General features: G+C 41.7%; 1 protein-coding gene across 2 annotated transcripts in view; it reads right to left on the reverse strand.

Moving 5' to 3' along the window:
* The window catches only part of KCNK10 (potassium two pore domain channel subfamily K member 10), a gene marked incomplete at both ends in the record, with an annotated part of 147,672 nt that overhangs the window by 69,903 nt on the left and 55,335 nt on the right, over positions 1–22,434 (reverse strand). For both annotated transcript variants that reach the window (XM_079699504.1, XM_079699503.1), the window contains one exon: positions 9,710–10,044. In XM_079699504.1, the coding sequence (XP_079555630.1) occupies positions 9,710–10,044 (335 nt within the window). The remainder of the gene's footprint in view (positions 1–9,709; positions 10,045–22,434) is intronic.

A 22,434-nucleotide genomic window follows, 5' to 3' on the forward strand; every position in this document is an offset into this window, starting at 1 on the left:
ATCAAATACATCTTGAGGCCCCAGTACTGAGCAAAGGATCCAAGACTCTAACCATTTATTAGCAAAGGATAAAAATCCCTTGGGCTTCCCTGGTGGCACAGTGGTTGAGAGTCCGCCTGCCAATGCAGGGGACACGGGTTCGTGCCCCGGTCCGGGAAGATCCCAGATGCCGCGGAGTGGCTGGGCCCGTGAGCCATGGCGGCTGAGCCTGTGCGTCCAGAGCCTGTGCTCCGCAACGGGAGAGGCCACAGCAGTGAGAGGCCCGCGTACCGCAAAAAAAAAAAATCCCTAAGCGATCATACAGTGAAAACCAGTGGCAAAGACCCTACCCATCAACATAAAAAGTCACAACCTGAAAAATGACCACTACAGATCCTCATCCACGCTGGCTGAAGCATTCTTCCCTCCCCTGTCAGTCAGTGAAGCCTCATGATTTCGTCCCTTGACGGTTACAGAGGTTGAATGTTTTATTACTTTCTCCAAGATGAGTCATGTGGGAAGTTTCTACAACAATTGCACTGGGGGCAGGGAAGTAAGCAATTGTGGCGTGTGAGAGCATGGAGGATAAAGACGTTCTTGGGATGGAGTGACTGTCTAATTGAGTTGATGGAAACTGCGACTTCAAAAACCTATTCAATGTATTGGCTTGGCCAAAAAAGTTTATTGGGGTTTTTCCATAAGATGTTTGGAGATGAAAGCTGGACAGGGGGAAATAGTGTTTCCTAAATGCCAACTCTGTGCCAGGCACTCTGCTGAGCACTTTATGTGGGTTAACTCACCCCCTCCTTCCATTATTCCGAATGAAGAGGGACTGCCCCATCCCCATCATAGGAAAAGCAGCCTTAGGTATAATAGTGTTAAAGACCAAGTCTATCTGACTCCAATGCCCATGCTCTTTCCCCTCCTTGACACCCCCTTCTTTGAAAACACAACGGTCCATATTTAGAGTGCTATAGTACCGTGTCAGCCCACATTTCCCTAAAAATTTCTCTTTCTCCCTCCAATCTTTTCCTTGGGGTAAAACCTTTAAGAAAAGGCTCAGACGTAGTGTAGGGGGTACTGACCGTTGACACAAGTGAGCAGTCTAGCACAGTGCTTAGACGTATGGGCTCTGGAGTCTGGCATCCCAAGGCTCAAATCCCAGTTTAACCACCTATCAGCTGTGTGGCCTTGGGCAAATTACTTAATTTCTTAGAATTTATTTGTTCATCCATGAAATTGAATGATGACAATAGATCCTACCTGTAGGTTTGTTGCAGGGGTTCAATGAATTAAAGGATTGAAGCACTTAGAACATGCCTAGAGGAACGTAAACAACCAATAAGTGGTAGCTATTTTTTATTATTACAACAGCTCTGCAGGAAATTTCCCTCTTACTGTCATCTGCAGACCCTCTCACGGAGTCTCAAGGGTAAGATTCCAGAGATGAATGGGTCTTCTGTGCCCTCTGTGGACTGAACTGCTGAAGCCCGGCTCAGGTTAGTCAGCCTGCCCCAGGGCACCACACTAGAAGATGGACATGCGTCACTGAGGGATAAATAGCAATCAGGCCCAGAAGATGCAGGCCCTTTCACTCAGTCACACTCTGGAGTCACTGGTCATCCCATTGTCTTGGTGACCCACTCCTTGGGGCTGCCTGAGCCTTCTGGGTCCCTGAGGTTCTCCAATATGTGTTTCAAACCACACAGAGGAACAGTCAGGGTGAACAGAGATCATGGGGCCAGCCCCGGTGTCTACTTAATAGATCTGAGGCCAAGTGTCCCCATCAAAGCTGGGATGATTATCTAGGTGGCACGGTAAGCTCTCTCAATGACACAGAAAACGGCTAGGTTACTTCCCTGGGCTCAAGCCACATCAACACAGCAAATGGTGTTAGCAGCCCAACTCAGCACTCAGGGGAGTCATTTCTGCGAAAGGGACTTTACACTTTAACAGTCGAAGCAAATCAAATTTAGGATTTGAAGCCCCAAAGTGCATTTCAGGAGTTTTCTTCTCTTTTCCCTTAGCAGAACCCCAGGATGTGCATAATTTAGAGGCTTTCTACTCCCCACAGCATATCCTGCTGAAATAACAACGGAAGTCACGCTGGGGCCCTTAATGAGACAGGGCGAGAGCTCCGTGACCCCAGCTAGGTAGGGTCTATGAGCCCCATGCCAGCCTGAAGAAGCTACAGAAGACAGACATTTGCCCTTCATCTTCCCAATAAAGAGTTCTCGGGGTCTACGTCTCTCAGGGAGGATTTGAGGCAGGAGATAGATGGGCCCCAGGCTGAGCAGCTGGAGTTTGTCCCCTGTGGACAGATACTCCAAGATGAAGATAATATTTAGCAGGAGAATAATAGCAGAGGCTGAGCCCTGCCCAGAAAAAAGATAGAGACCACGTATTTCTCATCGTTGTGGTCGAGGAGACCTTCCCGACTGCACATGCACAGAAAGGCTCCTTGGAGGTCAAAACGGGAGTGATGTCAACCTATCCATAGGCCTCTTCGCTAGAATCCATCTTGGCTAAGAGATGCGTGCACATGCTTGGGATGACCCTGAGATAAACCAAATACGGACTCAGAACCAGGCAAAGCAAGATGACTGGCCAAAGGAAACCTGGAAGAAATGCCCCATATAGGTGATGCAAACTACCATGAGGGCACGACTCTCTCTCTGAGTCCGCCCATGTGTCTATCCACACGTACTCTTTTTCTTCCTAATAAACACTTTACTTGTTTCACTAAAAAATAATAATAATAATAATAATTTAGGGGTTCCCTATATTTCTTTTTCCTGCCTTCCCTAACAGATACATAGTAGCGATCACAATAGCTCAAAGTAGCTGAGCTTTTTTGTTTAATCTTCAGACCTCCCTAACAAGTGGACACTATTACCATAATCATCATTTTACAGAAGGGAAGCTGAGGCCTGGGGTGACTCCCTTTCTCACCCGGGTCACATAGCCCACGGGCAGGAAAAAGATTTAACACAGGAAGATTAACTCCAGAGTGTGGGTGCCGCTCGCTGGGCTTCCCCGACCCACATGGCCTCTGCTTGAACGGGAAGGGAGGCGGAGCACAGGGCAGGCACTCCAGACTTCTTTGCTGAATGGGACATGAGTCGTCTTCAAGTTTGCTTTGTCAGACTCTCTTAAATGTGGCCCCTTCACTGTATCTCAGCATGGCCCACCGATGAGGTCCCAATATGCTTCCGAACTGGTCTTACTTCCTCCAATTTCTCCTTCCTCCAACCCTACATCCTCAGCGCTCAAAGAGTTACCTTTCCAAAGAAAGTTTCCATCGTGTCACTACCTTCTTAAATCTTTCAGTGACTCCCCCACTTCCCACAGCACAAAGCCCAAACCGCTCGGCAAGGCTCTCTGGGCACCTCAAATCCAGCCCCTGCCCCCGTCCCAAGCTCACCTCCCACCACCTGCCCACACCTCTCAGCTCAAGGCACAAGGACCACCTGCATCTCCCTCAACGGGCTCCACATGCCGGTGGGATGACCTTCACGGTGGGTCCTGAATGATGAACTCCTTCCGTATTGCACGTTTCTGTTCCCATGCATGGTGTTTAAGAGAACAGGACAGTGGTCAGACTGCCCAGGAGTGAATCTGAGATCCTCCACTCACTAATCAGGTGTCCTTGAGCGTGTAACTTCACCTCCTGCTGCCTCAGTTTCCTCCTCTGCGAGTGGCACAAAAGACTATCCTCATAGAATCATTGTAGGGACTAAAGGAGACAAAGAGCCACGAAATCTTCCCTGACCTCTGTTTGCCTCACTGGGGCGCCATTCCAGTGATCATCGAAAAGACAAGAGATCACAGACGCTGGGGAAAATGTGGAGAAAAGGGAGCCCTCGCGCACTATTGATGGGGTTGGAAACTGGTGTAGCCACTATGGAAAGCAGTATGACGTTTCCTCAAAAAATTAAAAGCAGAACTACCAAATGATCCAGCAATTCCACTTCTGGGAACACATCCAAAGGAAAGAAAAACACTAACTCGAAAAGGTATCTGCATCCCCATGTTCATAGCAGCATTTACAGTAGAAGAGACATGGAAACAACCTGAGTGGCCATAGATTAATGGATAAAGAAGTTGTGAGTTTTACATATATATGATGTAATATTATTCAGCCATTAGAAAATGAAGGAATCCTGCCATTTGCAAAAACATGGATGGACCCTGAGGATATGCTCAGTGAAATAAGTCAGAGAGAGAAAGACAAATGCTGTATGATTTCACTTATATGTGAAATGTTTTTTTTAAAAATTCATAGGAAAAAGGATCAGAGATGGGGGGTGGGGAAAGGGGAGTTGGAGGAAGGTGGTGGAAAGGTACAAACTTCCAATTATAAGTAAGTCCTCGGGAGGTAATGTACAACTTTATGAGTATAGTTAACACTGCTGCGTGCTATATATGAAAGTTGTTAAGAGAATAAATCTAAGAGTTCTCACCACAAGGAAAAACAAATTTTTCCCTTTATTGGATCTATATGAGGTGATGGATGCTAACTCAACTTTCTGCAGTAATCATTTCACAATAAATGTTCAAACCATTATGCTGTACACCTTAAACTTATACAGTGATATATGTCAATTATATCTCAATAAAACTGGGGAAAAAATAGCTCCATTCCAATGAATTCTAGTTATTGGTTTATATGCCTCTTCCTCTAGGGTTTCTCAATCTACTGCCATGTGAAACTGGATAATTCTTTGTTATGAGTGGATATGCTGGGCATTGTTGGATGTTGAGCAGCATCCCTGGCCTCTACCCACTAGACATCTGTAGCATCTCTCCAACAATTGAAAATGTATCCAGACATTGTCAGATGCCCCCTGGAAGCAACCCCCACTCTCCACTAAGAACCACTGCTTGAAATTCTGAGCTCCTTGAATAATACTATAAACAGCAGCAGCAATATCTATCTTTTTGTTTGAGTGCGCACCACGTGCCAAGAGCAGTTCAAAGCCCTTCTCATGAATTATAGAATTTAATCCTCTCAATATCCTAAGGGTGAGGGATTTTAGGCACATTTTATTGATAATGAAATGGAATCACAGAGAAGTTCACAACTTGCTCAAGGTGTATTTTATCTTCATCTTTTCTATCCCCAACACTTAGCATGTTACCTGATGTAACAAGCTCTGTAGCAACTTAAAGAATGCATAGATGAATTAATTAATGAAACAGTCTCCTCCATAGCAGCATCTGGGTCAGGGATGGTGACCCATCTGTCACCTCCGGAGTCCCATCATACCTCATAAAAGTGGTTTAAGTCTTTGGAAAATCCCTCCCCAGCTATGGCCCTTTTAAGCTATCAAGGCATTTCACGGGGGTTAATCTGTTCCAGGTATTCTGTTTTTATTATTAATAACATGATTTACACCTTCCAGATTAGCTTTATGAGGGGTTCACTCAATCCAGCCAAGAGTCCTGACACTACCAGAAAAATACCATTGACCAGCCAGATACGACAATAAAAATATCGGTGAGATACAATAATATTATTTTTCCAGCTTAGAACACACCACACTGAAAACCCTCCCAAACACTGTGTTTCTTATGAGCACTACATACAGTGCTGCTCAGAGGCGTACAGTGGAGAGGATGCCCCCTGGTCCAAAAGTGTGGACACTTTCATTCTATGAAGGAATCAGTGAAGGATAAACCATATTAAATTTTTTTAACATCTTTATTGGAGTATAATTGCTTTACAATGGTGTGTTAGTTGCTGCCGTATACAAAGTGAATCAGCTATATGTATACATATATCCCCATATCCCCTCCCTCCTGCGTCTCCCTCCCACCCTCCCTATCCCACCCCTCTAGGTGGACACAAAGCACCGAGCTGATCTCCCTGTGCTATGTGGCTGCTTCCCACTAGCTATCTATTTTACATTTGGTAATGTATATATGTCCATGCCACTCTCTCACTTCGTTCCTGCTTACACTTCCCCCTCCCCGTGTCTTCAAGTCCCTTCTCTACGTCTGTCTTTATTCCTGTCCTGCCCCTAGGTTCTTCAGAACCTTTTTTTTTTTTTGATTCCATGTATATGTGTTAGCATACGGTATATGTTTTTCTCTTTCTGACTTACTTCACTCTGTTTGACAGACTCTAGGTCCATCCACCTCACTACAAATAACTCAATTTTGTTTCTTTTTATGGCTGAGTGATATTCCATTGTATATATGTGCCACATCTTCTTTATCCATTCATCTGTCTATGGACACTTAGGTCGCTTCCATGTCCTGCCTACTGTAAATAGAGCTGCAATGAACAGTGTGGTACATGACTCTTTTTGAATTATGGTTTTCTCAGGGTATATGCCCAGTAGTGGAATTGCTGGGTTGTATGGTATTTCTCTTTTTAGTTTTTTAAGGAACCTCCATACTGTTCTCCATAGTGGCTGTAGCAATTTACATTCCCAACAACAGTGCAAGAGGGTTCCCTTTTCTCCACACCCTCTCCAGCATTTATTGTTTGTAGATTTTTTTTTTTTTGTAGATGTTTTGATGATGGCCATTCTGACTGGTGTGAGGTGATACATCATTGTAGTTTTGATTTTCATTTCTCTAATGATTAGTGATGTTGAGCATCCTTTCATGTGTTTGTGGGCAATCTGTATATCTTCTTTGGAGAAATGTCTATTTAGGTCTTCTGCCCATTTTTGGATTGGTTTGTTTGTTTTTTTGATATTGAGCTGCATGAGCTGCTTGTATATTTTGGAGATTAATCCTTTATCAGTTGCTTCGTTTGCAAATATTTTCTCTCATTCTGAGGGTTGTCTTTTCATCTTATTTATAAACCATAATAATTTGATTCTTGACTGACACAGGTTCAGCATTTTTAACTGCTTAGCCTACAAAAAACTGTAGGTAAGCACCAGTATAAATCCTTATATCAGAGTAGATGGAGATCTTAAAGTATCCCATGTTCAGGATTGATAGTCAATGGGTATAAAGAGAAAAAAGAGGAAATGCTTTCTGTTAAAGAGCAAAGAACTCCAATGCTTTTTGACTCTGCTAAAATTCAGGAAAGTGTTGAACATAAAGCGAATGTTTAAGAGAGAGTTAAGCTTATGCTAAAGTAAACGCTACTTCAAGGGCTGTAGACTCATTGGGCGAGGCAGGGTAGAGCCAGGCAGACCTCACTTTGAATCCCAGCTCTATCATGTTGGTGGTTCGAAAGTTACTCAACCTCTTTTAGCATCAGTTCTTTACCTGTAAAATGAGTATAATTATACCAACTTAGAAGGTTGTTGGAGAGACTAAATGAGATGATGGGTAGAAGAGGCCTAGCTCATAACGGGTGCCTACTAAAGGGTATATGTTTTAATTGTTATAAAAATGATCTCAAAGGCATGCGTGCGCGCGCGCGCACACACACACACACACACACACACACACCCTCATTTCACAGAGAAATCTTCGAGGTCAAAGGATGGGTCTTAACAGCAACACCAGAACTAGAATCTCTACCTCCTCCATTCTGTCCTTCATTCTGGCCACTGAATTCTTTCATAAAGTAGAAGGCCAAAGAATGAACAATAGAGAAATACGGAATTAATAAATAAATGCATGAATAAGCTCAGGTGTCTCATGGCATTACCAGTGTTATAGATTTAGTTTGATAGCTCATCCCAAAAGCATTTCTCTGTTGGGTAGTAATTAGATGTAAAGCCACGCAGCGGCTACACATGGATGCAAAGATAATAAGATATGATCCCTTTCCTCAAGATCTCATTGTCTAAGGAAAAAAAATTCAGGCACAAGTCCAGATTCAATTCAGACCACCTTTTAGGTTATTACATGTATTGCAACTAAATAAAAAGGATCTCACCACATATCACCACAACATGTATAATAAGTTCCTTACTGAAAATTACTCCAGAATTATTTCCTCCATTCTCTACACCTTTATGAGCCTTAAATCTGGCACAGATTAGTGACAGATTAGTAGCATTTTACCATGAAAGGAGAAAAAAAAAAAAGACAAGGCCACCTAAGAAAGAGTGATATGAAACACTGCCCCTTGACCTTTAGAATTGCAAGGTTTTATTTTTTAATAAAAACTGTAGGATATAGGTATGAAACCATATGTATTCCCAGGAAAAAAAATGTATATTTCTATTAATCTAAGAGTCAAGTCAGATTATAGAAACTAATTTAAAAGACTACAACTACTATGAAGGGGCCAGATCATAAGCAGCCTCAGAATTCCCCTACCCTATCAGTGTAGCTGGAAATAGATAAATAAACAAGCCAGCCCAGACTTGTGAATCCTACAGAATCCTAATTTGTAGTAGCCATTAGAATTTTTTTTTAGCCATTAGAATTTAACGCTGGTGGGACTTCCCTGGTGGTGCAGTGGTTAAGAATCCGCCTGCCAATGCAGGGGACACAGGTTCAATCCCTGGTCTGGGAAGACCCCACATGCCACGGGGCAACTAAGCCCGGGTGCCACAACTACTGGAGCCCACATGCCACAACTACTGAAGCCCGTGCGCCTAGAGCCCATGCTCCGCCACGAGAGAAGCCACCGCAATGAGAAGCCCGAACACCACAACAAAGAGTAGCCCTCCCTCGCTGCAACTAGAGAAAGCCCGCACGTAGCAACAGAGACCCAACGCAGCCAAAAATAAAATTAATTAATTTTTAAAAGAAAAGAATTTAATGCCGGTAATCCCAGAGCCAGAAGGAATTGTGAAAGCTGTCTTTTCCATCCCTCTGTCTTCCAAACTTTAGAACCCACAGAAAGATGGGACTCTCCCTTGCCTCCATAAATGTCACCGCCCCCCACCACTACTCCTTGTGGCTCAGGAGGGCATGTAGATTGGAGGCTGTCATCCTGCCTCACCTCCAAGGTGAAGCCCATCTGCTGGGCTCTAAACCACTTCCCTTCTCTCTTCCCAGGACTCGGTCCTCTCCAACTTTCGCTCACTTCTCAAGCCTCCTGTTGCGCTTCCTCCTGTTATGCCACCTTAGATGACTCCCTGTCTCCCACATCCCTTCCCAGCCTCACATCACCTCTGCCAAGGTCGCCCCACCCCTTCCTCTGCCTTGTTTCTGTAGGCGGGGGCCCAAAGTTCTCTGCCTCCATTTTTTATGAACATTTTTTCCTTAATATCCAAGGTATGGAAGGGCTTTAGTACAGTGCCTGACACACAGTAAGTGTTCAAAAATAGCAACCCTTGATTGGCCCTGTTACTGTTATCCTTATTATTTCATCCTCACAAATCCAACAAAGCCTCTTTCAAGTCACTAACACCCTACCCATCCCACAGCTGGTGACCTTTTCTCTGTTCCATTCTCATTCACCTTTGACAGGTTAATACATCCCTGCTTGTTTAAAATTCTTTCTTTCTTTGGTTTCTAGGCCACCCTCTTACCCCAGCATCTCACACAGATTTAAAAGCTAATCAGCATATATAAGTGGCCTTGAATTTGAAAATCCAAAGCCCTTTGCCTGCTGCTGCCTCTGGCCACCACACGCAAAAGCAGGTGATACAAAACACAGCCTGCTCCTACGTTGTACATGTGACCCCTCTTCCCCCACATTGTCACAGGTCTCCACTCAAGTGTCACCTCCCAGAGAGGACCTCCCTGACCATCAGTAGCATCTCAACCAACGGCAAAGCTCAGTGAGCCAGAAAGACAAAACCAACATCACACTCTCCCCCCAACAGGTGATTCTACTGTTGACTCACTCCTTGCTCACCTGAATCAATGTCTCCAGCTCCTGTGGGCTCACACAGATATGATCCCGCAGGAATTCTGCCTTCTCCAAGGCAATAGTGTTCTTTTGGCTGCTCTCAAAGGGCTGTTCCAATGCCCGGAAGACGAGACCGCCCGTGACGAGGTAGACCACCACGACCACGAAGATGGCAACCACTGTTTTACACTTCATGACGGTCTGCAGGCCCCCCTGGGAGGCACCTTCCATTCTGGCTACCACCGTGGCTCGGGAGGAGATGGAGAGGCGTGGGGCCGCGTAATGCCCGTTAGTGGTGCCCTTGGGCTGGCACACCGGGGGCGCTGCTGCAGGAACGGCCACTGAGAAACGGGGTGGGTGAGAGGGGAAAAGAGAGTTTGTTTATAAACACAAAGCCCAAAACTTGTCGGAAACAAAGCACAGATGTCTTTCTCAAGCCAGCTTTCAAATGTGAGGATTAAAAATTGGTTCACCAAGCCTGCAGTGAGGGAATTCAATCAGTTGCTAGGTGTCTGTTGAATTCTAAAACAGTGAGCACCAGGAGTTCTAGTTTTCATAAAAAAAATAATATTGAGTCTGAAATGTTTATATTTCTCTACAAGGGTCCAAATTTGAAAGCCATGTCTCTGTTATTTCTCATTTATTTTCTCTCTTAGTTTCCTTGTTAAGTGATGTGTAAGATACACAACAAACCATGATATTTTAAAAAGAGACATATTGTTCAATTTGGAGAAGAAAAGGTAGGAGAAGGATACCCAGCAGAATTTTCCAAGTGCTGAGGGCTAGGTAATACCAAGAGTATAGAAGAGATGAGCATCTAGCAAGTTTAAAAGTTCTTTTATCCAGGTCTATGGTCACAAAACAAAAGAAGGGTGAGCTTGCTATAATGAAGAGTCAAAAACCAAACACAGTGACACTCAGATCAAGATAGAGAAGCAGGAGGACATGGAACTCACCTCCCCCTACGAACACATCAGAAATACATCTACAGGTTGAGACCTGTGCTCTTGGGAGGGGACTCAGAGGAGAAGGGAGATTTCATGGGTGAAGCCACTCCCTGAGAAGTGAGTGGTTCAAGCCACATATTGGGTGCCCCAACCCTGGGGTCCTACAAAAAGAAGACGACCCCCTGGAGGGCTGGTGGGACTAACAAGAGGATTGTGGGAAGCCTGAACTCCACTCAGGAGGAGCGTGCTTGTGCTGGCTTGCTCCTGAAGCAGGGATGAGAGGGCAAATTGAAATCAAGCAGGTGGCCGACTGGTTTCCCATGACTTCCCCAGTGTATACACCAGCCTGGTCCAAGTGAACATTCCAGCCTTGCTTGCCTCCCATCACAGCTCCACACTGGAATAAGAGCTGCCATGACCAAGGAAAGACCTTAGTCGTGAGACACTGAGGTAGCTCAAACCTGAAGCAACATCTGAGAAGGGCAGAGGCAGCCATTGCTTCACTTATACAAGTGGCACATGAGAGGCAGTCCAGATCTCTGATGGTGGCTGGACCGCCACGGACGGTACCCCAGCCCTCACTGAGTGCCTGCGCTAGCTCCTCTTGCTCCAGTACTGTTCTACTCTGGAGTGAGGGTGCCAGTGCTGGGAGGGGGAGAGCACATACTTGAAGGGAACTGAGCCGGTTTGGAAGCCCAACTCTCACGGCTTCTGCTCTAGCAACTTGGAACCTGACCCTGCTCCCCCACAGGGTGATGATGGACACTTAGCACAGAAGCTTCAGCTCACACCTGCTCCAGCCCTAGTCCTTCCATCTCCATCCCCACCTCCTACCAAGATAATAGCTGCCAGCACAACCTGAGGAAAGATATGGCTTGTGTTCACATCAAATCCAGCTCTCCCACCAAAGCCACTGGCAAACTCAGACTGTAAAGGAATGCTCCAACATAAGGAGCAATGGGTAACAGTTTTACCTAATTTCATAGAGACAGAGAAAGATAGAGAAAATGAGAAGACAGAGGAAGTTTCTCAATTGAAAGAGCAAGAGAAAACCCCTGAAAAAATAATTAATGAAATCAAAATAAACAAGTTACCAAATGAAGAATTCAAAGCATTAGTAATAAGAATACTAACTGAATTAGGTAAAAGAATAGATGAGAATTTTAACAAGGAACTAAAAAATGTATAATAAAGAACCAGTCAGAACCAAAGAATACAATAACTGAAATGAAAAACACACTAGAAGGAATTAACAGCAGATGAGGTGACACAGAAGAACATAGAAGGGATCTGGAAGACAGAACAACAGAATTCACCCAATCAGAACAGCAAAAAGAAAAATAAATTTAAAAATTAGAACAGTTTAAGAGCTCTCTAGGATAACATCAAGTGTACCAACATTCACATCATAGGGGGCCCAGAAGGAGAGAGAGAGAAGGGGGTTGAAGATATATTTTATGAAATTATGACTGAAATCTTCCCAAATCTGAAGAAGGAAACAGATATCCAACTTCAGGAAGAACAGAGAGTCTCAAACAAGATGAACCCAAACAGACCCACACCAAGATATATCATAATTAAAGTGGCAAAACTTAAAGATAAAGAGAGAATTCTAAAGGCAGCAAGAGAAAAACAAAGAGTCATATACAAGGTATCCCCCAGAAGGCTTTCAGCTGATTTTTTCTGTAGAAACTTTGCAAGCCAGAAGGGAGTATCATGATATATTTTAAGTGCTGAAAGGGAAAAACCTGCAACCTAGAACACTCTATCCAGCAAGATTATCAATTAGAATTTAAGAGAGACAAAGAACTTCCCAGATAAGCAAAAACTAAAAGAGTTCATCAATACTAAACCAACCCTAAAAGAAATGTTAAAGGGTCTTCTCTAAGTGGAAAAGAAAAGGCTACAAGAAGAAGTATCTATAGGAAAGGAAAAATCCCACTAGTAAAGGAAAATATACAGTAAAGGCTGAGGATCAGCTGCTTAAATAAGCTAGTACAAAGATTAAAAGACAAAAAAGTTGTAAAATCAAGTATAACTACAATAATCAGTAAAGGGATAAACATGAAGATGAAAAATATTACATCAAAAATAAAATATGTGGGAGAAGAAAAAATGTAGATCTTTTAGAATGTGTTTGAACTTGAAGAACTACCTGTTTAAAACAAATAGATACAGGTCAACACATATGAACCCCATGGTAATCACAAGTCAAAACCTACAACAGATACACAAAAACAAGAGAGAAAGGAACAAGCATACCACTAAAGAAAGTCATCAAATAAGCGAAGGAACTAAAAGAAGAAGAAAAGAACAAGGAAGAACTATAAATGCAACCAGAAAACAAATAACAAAATGACAATAAGTACATACCTATCAATAATTACTTTAAATGTCAATGGACTAAATGTTCCAATCAAGACATAGGGTGGTTGATTGGATAAAAAAACAAGACTTACCTATATGCTGCTTACAAGAGACTCACTTCAGAACTAAATACACACAGAGACTGAAAGTGAGGGCGTGGAAAAAGATATTTCATGCTAATGGCAACGACAAGAAAGCAGAGGTAGCAATACTCACATCAGACAAAATAGACTTTAAAAGTCTGTGACAAAAGACAAAGAAGGGCATTATATATTGATAAAGGGATCAATACAAGAAGAGGATATTACATTCATTAACATATATGCACCCAATACAAGAGTACCTAAATATATAAAGCAAATATTAACAGACATAAAGAGAGAAATTGACAACAATACAATAATATAGGGGACTTTAACACCCCACTTACATCTATATACAGGTCATCTAGATAGGAAATCAACAAGGCAACAGTGGTCTTAAATGACACAATACCAGTTGGGCTTAATAGATATATATATACAGGACATTCCACCCAAAAACAGCAGAATACACTTTCTTTTCAAGTGCACACAGAATGTTCTCCAGGATAGGTCACATGCCAGGCCACAAAACAAGTCTCAACAAATTTAAGAGGATAGAAATTATATCAAGCATTTTTTCCAACCAAGAAGTATGAAACTAGAAATCAACTACAGAAAGAAAAATGGGGAAAGCACAAATCCACAGAGACTAAACAACATGCTACTAAAAAACTAATGAGTCAACAAAGAAATCAAAAAGGAAATCAGAAAAAACCCTGAACAAATGAAAATGAAAACACAACTTTCCAAAATCTATGGGATGAAGCAAAAGCAGTTCTAAGAGGGAAGTTTATAGCAATACAGGCCTCAAGAAACAAGAAAAATCTCAAATAAACAACCTAACCTTTCACCTAAAGAAATTAGAAAAAGAAGAACAAACAAAGCCCAAAGTCAGCACAAGGAAGGAAATAATAAAGATCAGAGGAGAAATAAATAAAATAGATACCAAAAAGTAATGGAAGAATCAATGAAACCAAGAGTTGGTTTTTTGAAAAAATAAACAAAATTGATAAACCTTTAGCTAGGCTCATTAAGAAGAAAAGAGAGAAGACCCAAACAAACAAAGTAAGAAATGAAAGAGGAGAAATAACAACTGATAGCACAGTGATACAATAAGTCATAAAAGAATACTATAAACAGTCATATGCCAACAAATTGGACAACCTAGAGGAAATGGACAAACTTCTAGAAATGTACAGCCTGCCAAGACTGAGTCAGGGAAAAAAGGCAACATTAACAGACGTAAGATTGAAATTGTAATAAAAAAAAATCTCTCAGCAAACCAAAGTCCAGGATGGGATGGCTTCACAGAGGAATTCTACCAAACATATAAATAAGAGCTAATACCTTTCCTTCTCAAAATATTCCCCTCTAAAGTTGTAGAGGATGGAACACTCCCAAATTCATTTTATGAGATTACCATTACCCTGATACCAGATAAAGATATGAAAAAAAAGAAAATTACAGGCCAATATCTCTGATGAATATAGACACAAAAATCCTCAACAAAATATTAGCAAATCAATTCCAACAATACATAAAAAGGATCATACACCATGATCAAGTTGGTTTTATTCCAGGGTCACAGGATGGTTCAACATTTGAAAATCAATCAATGTGATACATCACATTAACAAAAGGAAAGATAAAAATCACATGATAATCTCAATAGAAGCAGAAAAAGCATTTGACAAAATTCAACATCCATTCATGATAAAAACTCTCATTAAAGTGTGTAGAGAGGGAACATATCTCAACATAATAAAGGCCATTTATGACAAACTCACAACCAACATAATACTCAACAGTGAAAAGCTGAAAGCTTTCCCACTAAATTCAGGAAGAAGACAAAGATGCCCACTCTCTCCACTTATATTTAACATAGTATTGGAAGTCCTAGTCACAGAATTCAGACAAGATAAAGAAGAAAAATGTATTCAGATTGGAAGGGAAGAGGTAAAACAATCACTATTTGCAGATGACATGATACTCTATATAGAGGAACCTAAAGTCTCCACGCAAAAACTATTAAAACTGATAAATGAATTCAGCAAGGTTGCAAGATACAAGATTAATAAACAGAAATATGTTGTGTTTCTATACACTAATAATGAAATATCAGAAAGAGAAAGGTTTTTTTTTAAATTCCATTTAAAAATCACATAAAAATACCTAGGAATAAACTTAACCGAGGAGGTGAAAGACCTATACTATGAAAACTCTAAAACGCTGATGAAGGAAATCGAAGATGATTCAAAGAAATGGAAAGATATCCCATGCTCTTGGATTGGAAGAATTAATATTGTTAAAATGTCCATACTACCCAAAGCAATCTACAGATTTAATGTAATCCCTATCAAAATACCAGGGACATTTTTCACAGAACTAGAATAATCCTAAATTTTATATGGAACCACAAAAGACCCCAAATTGCCAAAACAGTCTTGAAAAGAAAGAACAAAGCTAGCAGTGTCATGCTCCCTGACTTCAGACTATACTACAAAGCTACAATAATCAAAATAGCATGGTACTGGCACAAAAACCATAAAACTCTTAGAAGAGAACATAGGCAGAACCCACTTTGACTTAAACTACAGCAATATTTTTTTGGATCTGCCTCCTAACGTAAAAGAAATAAAAGCAAAAATAAACAAATGGGACCTAATTAAACATAAAAGCTTTTGCACAGCAAAGGAAACCATTGACAAAACAAAAAGACAACCTACTGAATGGGAAAAAAGATTTGCAAATGATATGATCGATAAGGGGTTAATATCCAAAACAGATAAACAGCTCACACAACTCAATATCAAAAAACCAAAAAACTCAATTAAAGATGGGCAGAAGACCTGAACAGACATTTTTCCAATGAAGATATACAGATGGCCAACAGGCACATTAAAAAATCCTCAACATCACTAATCATCAAATACACATCAAAACCAAAATGAGATATCATCTCACACCTGTCAAAATCGCTATCAACAAAAAGTCTACAAATAACAAATGTTGGCAAGGATGTGGAGAAAAGGGAACATTAATACACTGTTGGGATTGTAAATTGGTATAGCCACGATGAAAAACAGTATAGAAGTTCCTCAAAAAACCAAAAATAGAATTACCATATGATCCAGCAATTCCATTGTTGGGTATATATCTGAAGAAAATGAAAACACTATTTCGAAAAGATACATGCACCCCAATGTTCATAGCACCTTTATTTACAACAGCCAGGATATGGAAGTGTCCATCAACAGATGAATGGATAAAGAAGATGTGGTATATACACACAATGGAATATTACTCAGCCATAAAAAAGAACGAAATTTTGCCATTTGCAACAACACGGATGGATTTGGAGGATATTTTGCTTAGTGAAACAAGTCAGACAGAGAAGGACAAATACTCTATATCACTTATATGTGGAATGTAAAAAATAAAAAAAAACTAGTAAATACAACAAAAGAGAAACAGACTCACAGATATAAAAAACAAACTAGTGGGCACTTCCCTGGTGGCGCAGTGGTTAGGAATCTGCCTGCCAATGCAGTGGACACGGGTTCCAGCCATGGTCCAGGAAGATCCCACATGCCACGGAGCAACTAAGCCCATGCGCCACAACTACTGAGCCTGCACTCTGGAGCCCGCGAACCACAACTACCAAGCCCACGTGCTGCAACTACTGAAGCCCGTGCACCTAGAGCCCGTGCTCCTCAACAAGATCAGCCACTACAATGAGCCCGCACACCGCAACAAAGAGTAGCCCCAGCTCACCACAACCAGAGAAAGCCCACATGCAGCAACAAAGAGCCAACACAACCAAAAATAAATAAATTTTAAAGAAAACAAACTAGTGGTAACCAGTGGGGCAAGGGAAGAGAGAAGGGACAAGATAGGGGTACAGGATTAAGAGGCACAAACTACTATGTGTAAAATAAATAAGCTACAAGGATATATTGTATAGCACAGGTGATATAGCTAGTATTTTATAATAACTATACATGGAGTATAACCTTTAAAAATTGCGAATCACTATGTTGTACACCTAAAACTTATACAATACTGTAAATCAACTAAACATTAATAAAAAAATTTTCATTGGCTTAACATAATAAATAAATAAATAAGCAACAAGGATGTATTGTACAGCCCAGGGAAATATAGCAATTTTTTGTAATAACTTTAAATGTAGTATAACCTATAAAAATATTGAATCACTGTTTTACACCTCAAGCTAATATAATATTGTAAATGTACTATACTTCAATTGGAAAAATCAATCAGTGTAAAGAAAGTTTGGGTTTCTGACAACTACTAAAGGTAAGGAAAAAGAAAGGTGGTGATAATGAGGGAAGGAATCAAAGACTGATGTTATATTCCGATTAACTTTGTTTCCTGAAAATAAATAGAATAAAATAGACCCTAAATGTATTTCTCAATAGAAAATGCAATGAGTTACATGTAATCACTCCTGATCTATTAATGATAGAATTTTTCTTTTATTTTCCTCGAATAATAAGTTATTGGAAAAGAAATTTCCCCTGGTTTGAACACATCGAATTCTCAAAGGTCCCTGCTCTCTGTAAGGACAATTTCATTACCTTGGATGTAAATAGGTTAATTTGGGGACTCTTCGGGAACGGCAGGAAGTTCAGCGCAGTGTCACACACAGAATGGTATCACACATTTCAGAAATCAGCCTAGTGCGCAACGAATGGCCATTTTCCTTCGCTTTTGTTCTCCTTTTATAATACTAATGCTATTATGGCCTCTGTCAAGGTGCAGCTTGGCTGTTGTGTAAATAATGTATATTAGGAGGTGACAAACCTAATTATCTAAGTGAGGCAAACAGTCCCACTCGTGAGAGTTAAACTGCTCTATCTCTGCCTTGGGGAACTCAGGGTAAATAAAAGTGTACGAATGTCACTCCTCCTCACTCAAACACCAATGACCCTGACAACACCTGGAAGAATCTAGTTTGTAAAGTCTGCCTTTCCTCATAGAACCTCAAAATCAGATTTTCTCTTTGGAAACCAAAGTTGAATATCAGCTTTTTATTGTACATTATTCTATCAAATAAGTCAGTAAATGTTACATTTCCTTCTGACCTACATGAACACAGAACTCCCTGGAATCTCTGACTTAAGAATTAGAATTAGCACCCTGGGCATTATGTTCTTGCTAATATTCCCTAAAGGCATTACATTCAGGTTCCAACTTGCCCTGTTGATACAGAGAAGTCTAGCCTTGCCCAGACCTGCTTTCTTTCAACTTTGCCCTCATTTCCCATTCTCTCGCCCTCCTCACTGCATCTTAATCCCTTGCGCCTCTCACCATCACCATGGCCACCAGCCTCATCCAGGCCACCATCACATCCTGCCTGGTCTAATCCAACAGCCTCCTAAATGACCTCCTTGCTTCCACTTTCACCCACCTTCTGACCCATTAGTCTGGGGTTTAAATACCACTTCTAGAAGCACCTCCTCCCCTTCCCCCTGGTCCCTCTGTGGTCGGCAGAATAACAGCTCCCAAAGATGCCCATATCCTCATCCCTGGGACCTATGAATATGTTACCTTACATGGCAAAAGGAACTTTGCAGATCTGATTAAGTTAAGGACCTTGAGTTGGGGAGATTATCCTGGATTATCTGGGCGGACCCTGTGTCATCACAAATGTCCTTATAAGAGGAATGCAGGAGGGTCAGAGAAAGAAACAGATTTAAGGACAGAAGTAGAGGTCCAAGTGATGTGGCCATAAGACAAGGAATGTAGTCAGTCCCTAGAAGCTGGAAAAGACAAGGAACAGATTCTCCCCTAGAGCCTCCAGAAGGATCCAGCCCTGCCTAGACCTTAATTTCAGCCCAGTAAGACAGATTTTTAACTTCTGACTTCCAGAATCATAAGATAATAAATTTGTGTTGTTTTAAGCCACTAAGTTTGTGGCAATTTGTTACAACAGACACAGGAAAACTAATACACCCCCCACTAAATTAGGTCTCCCTTGGCCCCCACTCTCTGCACTATGATGTTGACAGAACCTGTTTGCTCATCATTCGACTTAGAGCTCCAGGAGGGCAGGCACCGTGTCGACCCCCTCATCTCTTGTACCCCAGTAACCTGCCCAGTGCCTGACCCATTGATGGCTGATGAAAAGAAGCTTCTAATGAAAAAGGAAAGGCAGGAAGAAATGTTGGCACCTCCAAACCACGCCTACAGTGGTGGATGGCGGGGTCATATGGAAAACAGCTTGACATTCCAGCAACACTGGACAGGTCCTCCAACACAGCAGTGCTCTGTCCACACCTCCACACCTTCACGTGTGTTCCCTCTGCCAGGAGTCCCCTCCCCACCCCCAATCTGCCTGGGGAACTCCCGTCCTCCTCAGTCTCAGCTCCAAGCTGCCTCCTCTGTGAAGCCATCCTGGCCTCACCAGGCAGACTCGACGTCACCGTCTCCCCACAAGACTATGAACTCCTTGGAGTCAGAAGGCTTGACTTTTCATCATTGGATCTCCATTTCTTGGCACAGTGCCTGGCCAAGAGCAAATATTTGTTTTCTGTTGTTGTTGATGATGATGATGACTCCTTTGGACTATAAACAGAAGCCCCATCAGAATCACCACCACCCTCAAGAGGAAGCATTTATTTAGCACCACATGGGGCTGTGCTGTGGTGGGGATAAGGCACGGTCCCTCCCAGCTTCACGGGGTTGACAGTCTACTTAGTGAACATGCTTCACAGCGTCAGGTAAAAAACATTAGGATGAAGCCTCTCTGGGTGACAAATGATGGCCCTGAGCACGGAGATCAGTTTCCTTCACTGACCTGCATCATGGATGATTCCAGGGCTCTAGCACCCCTGAGGCTGGGCAGAATTGGGCTTGAGAAAGGTCTTTGCGGGCCAGTTCCTGGTGCCAGTTTGCTAAGAGACTGAGCCTATGAGCAGAGTTTGAACAGAATCCACCAATTCCTGAGTTCCAAAACACCAGAAACAAAAACCAGAGAGTTTCGATCCCAAACCCACCAGTGTCTGGGTGACCTTGAAACCGCCACTTAGTTTCTGTTTCCTTATATGACAAATGTGAATAACAATGACCACTTTTTTTTTTTTTACCCCCTCATGGTTCTTGGGAAATGCAAGCTCCCCTGACTTACTGATTGGAGTATATTTGTACATATCATGAGTATTGGCAGGGACCTCAGAATGTTACAAAACCTTTTGTGCATTTGATGAAAAATGAAGTAGGTTGCTTTAGCAAAGATGACTGCACATTTCAATGGCTAGAAAAGGATTTGGTTTGTGTCTTTTCCTTAACTTGGATAAGTTTACAAAGGATGTTTTTTCTTTTTATTTTTTAAACATCTTTATTAGAGGATAATTGCTTTACAATGGTGTGTTAGTTTCTGCTTTATAACAAACTGAATCGGCTGTACATATACATATATCCCCATATCTTCTCCCTCTTGCATCTCCCTCCCACCCTCCCTATCCCACCCCTCTATGTGGTCACAAAGCACTGACTGATCTCCCTGTGCTATGGCAGCTGCTTCCCACTAGCCATCTATTTTACATTTGGTAGTGTATATATGTCCATGTCACTCTCTCACTTCATCCCAGCTTACCCTTCCCCCTCCCTGCGTCCTCAAGTCCATTCTCTATGTCTGCATCTTTATTCCTGTCCTGCTCCTAGGTACTTCAGAGCCTTTTTTTTTTTTGTAGATTCCATATATATGTGTTAGCATACAGTATTTGTTTTTCTCTTTCTGACTTACTTCACTCTGTATGACAGTCTCTGGTCCATCCACCTCACTACAAATAACTCAATTTCATTTCTTTTTTATGGCTGAGTAATATTCCATTGTATATATGTGCCACATCTTCTTTATCCATTCATCTGTTGATGGACACTTAGGTCGCTTGCATGTCCTGGCTATTGTAAATAGAGCTGCAAAGAACATTGTGGTACATGACTCTTTTTCAGTTATGGTTTTCTCAGGGTATATGCCCAGTAGTGGGATTGCTGGGTCATATGGTAGTTCTATTTTTAGTTTTCTAAGGAACCTCCATACTGTTCTCCATAGTGGCTGTAACAATTTACATTCCCACTCACAGTGCAGGGGAGTCCCCTTTTCTCCACACCCTCTCCAGCATTTATTGTTTGTAGATTTTTTGATGATGGCCATTGTGACCGGTGTGAGGTGATACCTCATTGCAGTTTTGATTTGCATTTCTCTAATGATTAGTGATGTTGAGCATCCTTTCATGTATTTGTTGGCAATCTGTATATCTTCTTTGGAGAAATGTTTATTTAGGTCTTCTGCCCATCTTTGGATTGGGTTGTTTGTTTTATTTGATATTGAGCTGCATGAGCTGCTTGTATATTTTAGAGATTAATCCTTTGTCAGTTGCTTCATTTGCAAATATTTTCTCCCATTCTGAGGGTTGTCTTTTCGTCTTGTTTCTGGTTTCTTTTGCTGTGCAAAAGCTTTTAAGTTTCATTAGGTCCCATTTGTTTATTTTTGTTTTTATTTCCATTTCTCTAGGAGGTGGGTCAAAAAGGATCTTGCTGTGATGTATGTCATAGAGTGTTCTGCCTATGTTTTCCTCTAAGAATTTTATAGTGTCTGGCCTTACATTTAGGTCTTTAATCCATTTTGAGTTTATTTTTGTGTATGGTGCTAGGGAGTGTTCTAATTTCATTCTTTTACATGTAGCTGTCCAGTTTTCCCAGCACCACTTATTGAAGAGGCTGTCTTTTCTCCATTGTACATTCTTGCCTCCTTTATCAAAGATAAGGTGACCATAGGTGCGTGGGTTTATCTCTGGGCTTTCCATCCTGTTCCACTGATCTATATTTCTGTTTTACAAAGGATGTTTTAATTAATCCATTTCTTCTGCTCAGAAACCACAGTTGCTCTCACTCTAATACTAAGTTGCCTTGTGACCTGGGATCTGCCACTGGAGCTCTCTGTGCCTGGAGCCACCAAAGAAGCAAAATCGGCCCGATGGTGGTGACAGTGGTGGTGCAGATAATAGGAGTTCCTGCCACTTATTGCACACTCACTTTGTGCCTGTGACTCTGAAAAACACTTGTTTACATGGTTGCATTTGGTCCTCACCATGAGGTATTATCTCCCTTGTGTGAGTCCAGGTCCTCCCATAAGCAGATGCCAAGAGGGGATTAAATGGGCAGGGCAGAAATAGAGACACAGATGTAGAGAACAAACGTATGGACACCAAGGGGGGAAAGTGGCGGGTGGGTGGTGGTGGTGTGATGAATTGGGAGATTGGGATTGACATGTATACACTAATATGTATAAAATGGATAACTAATA

Source organism: Hyperoodon ampullatus (genome assembly GCF_949752795.1).
Source record: "Hyperoodon ampullatus genome assembly, chromosome: 3".
NCBI lineage: Eukaryota > Metazoa > Chordata > Mammalia > Artiodactyla > Ziphiidae > Hyperoodon > Hyperoodon ampullatus.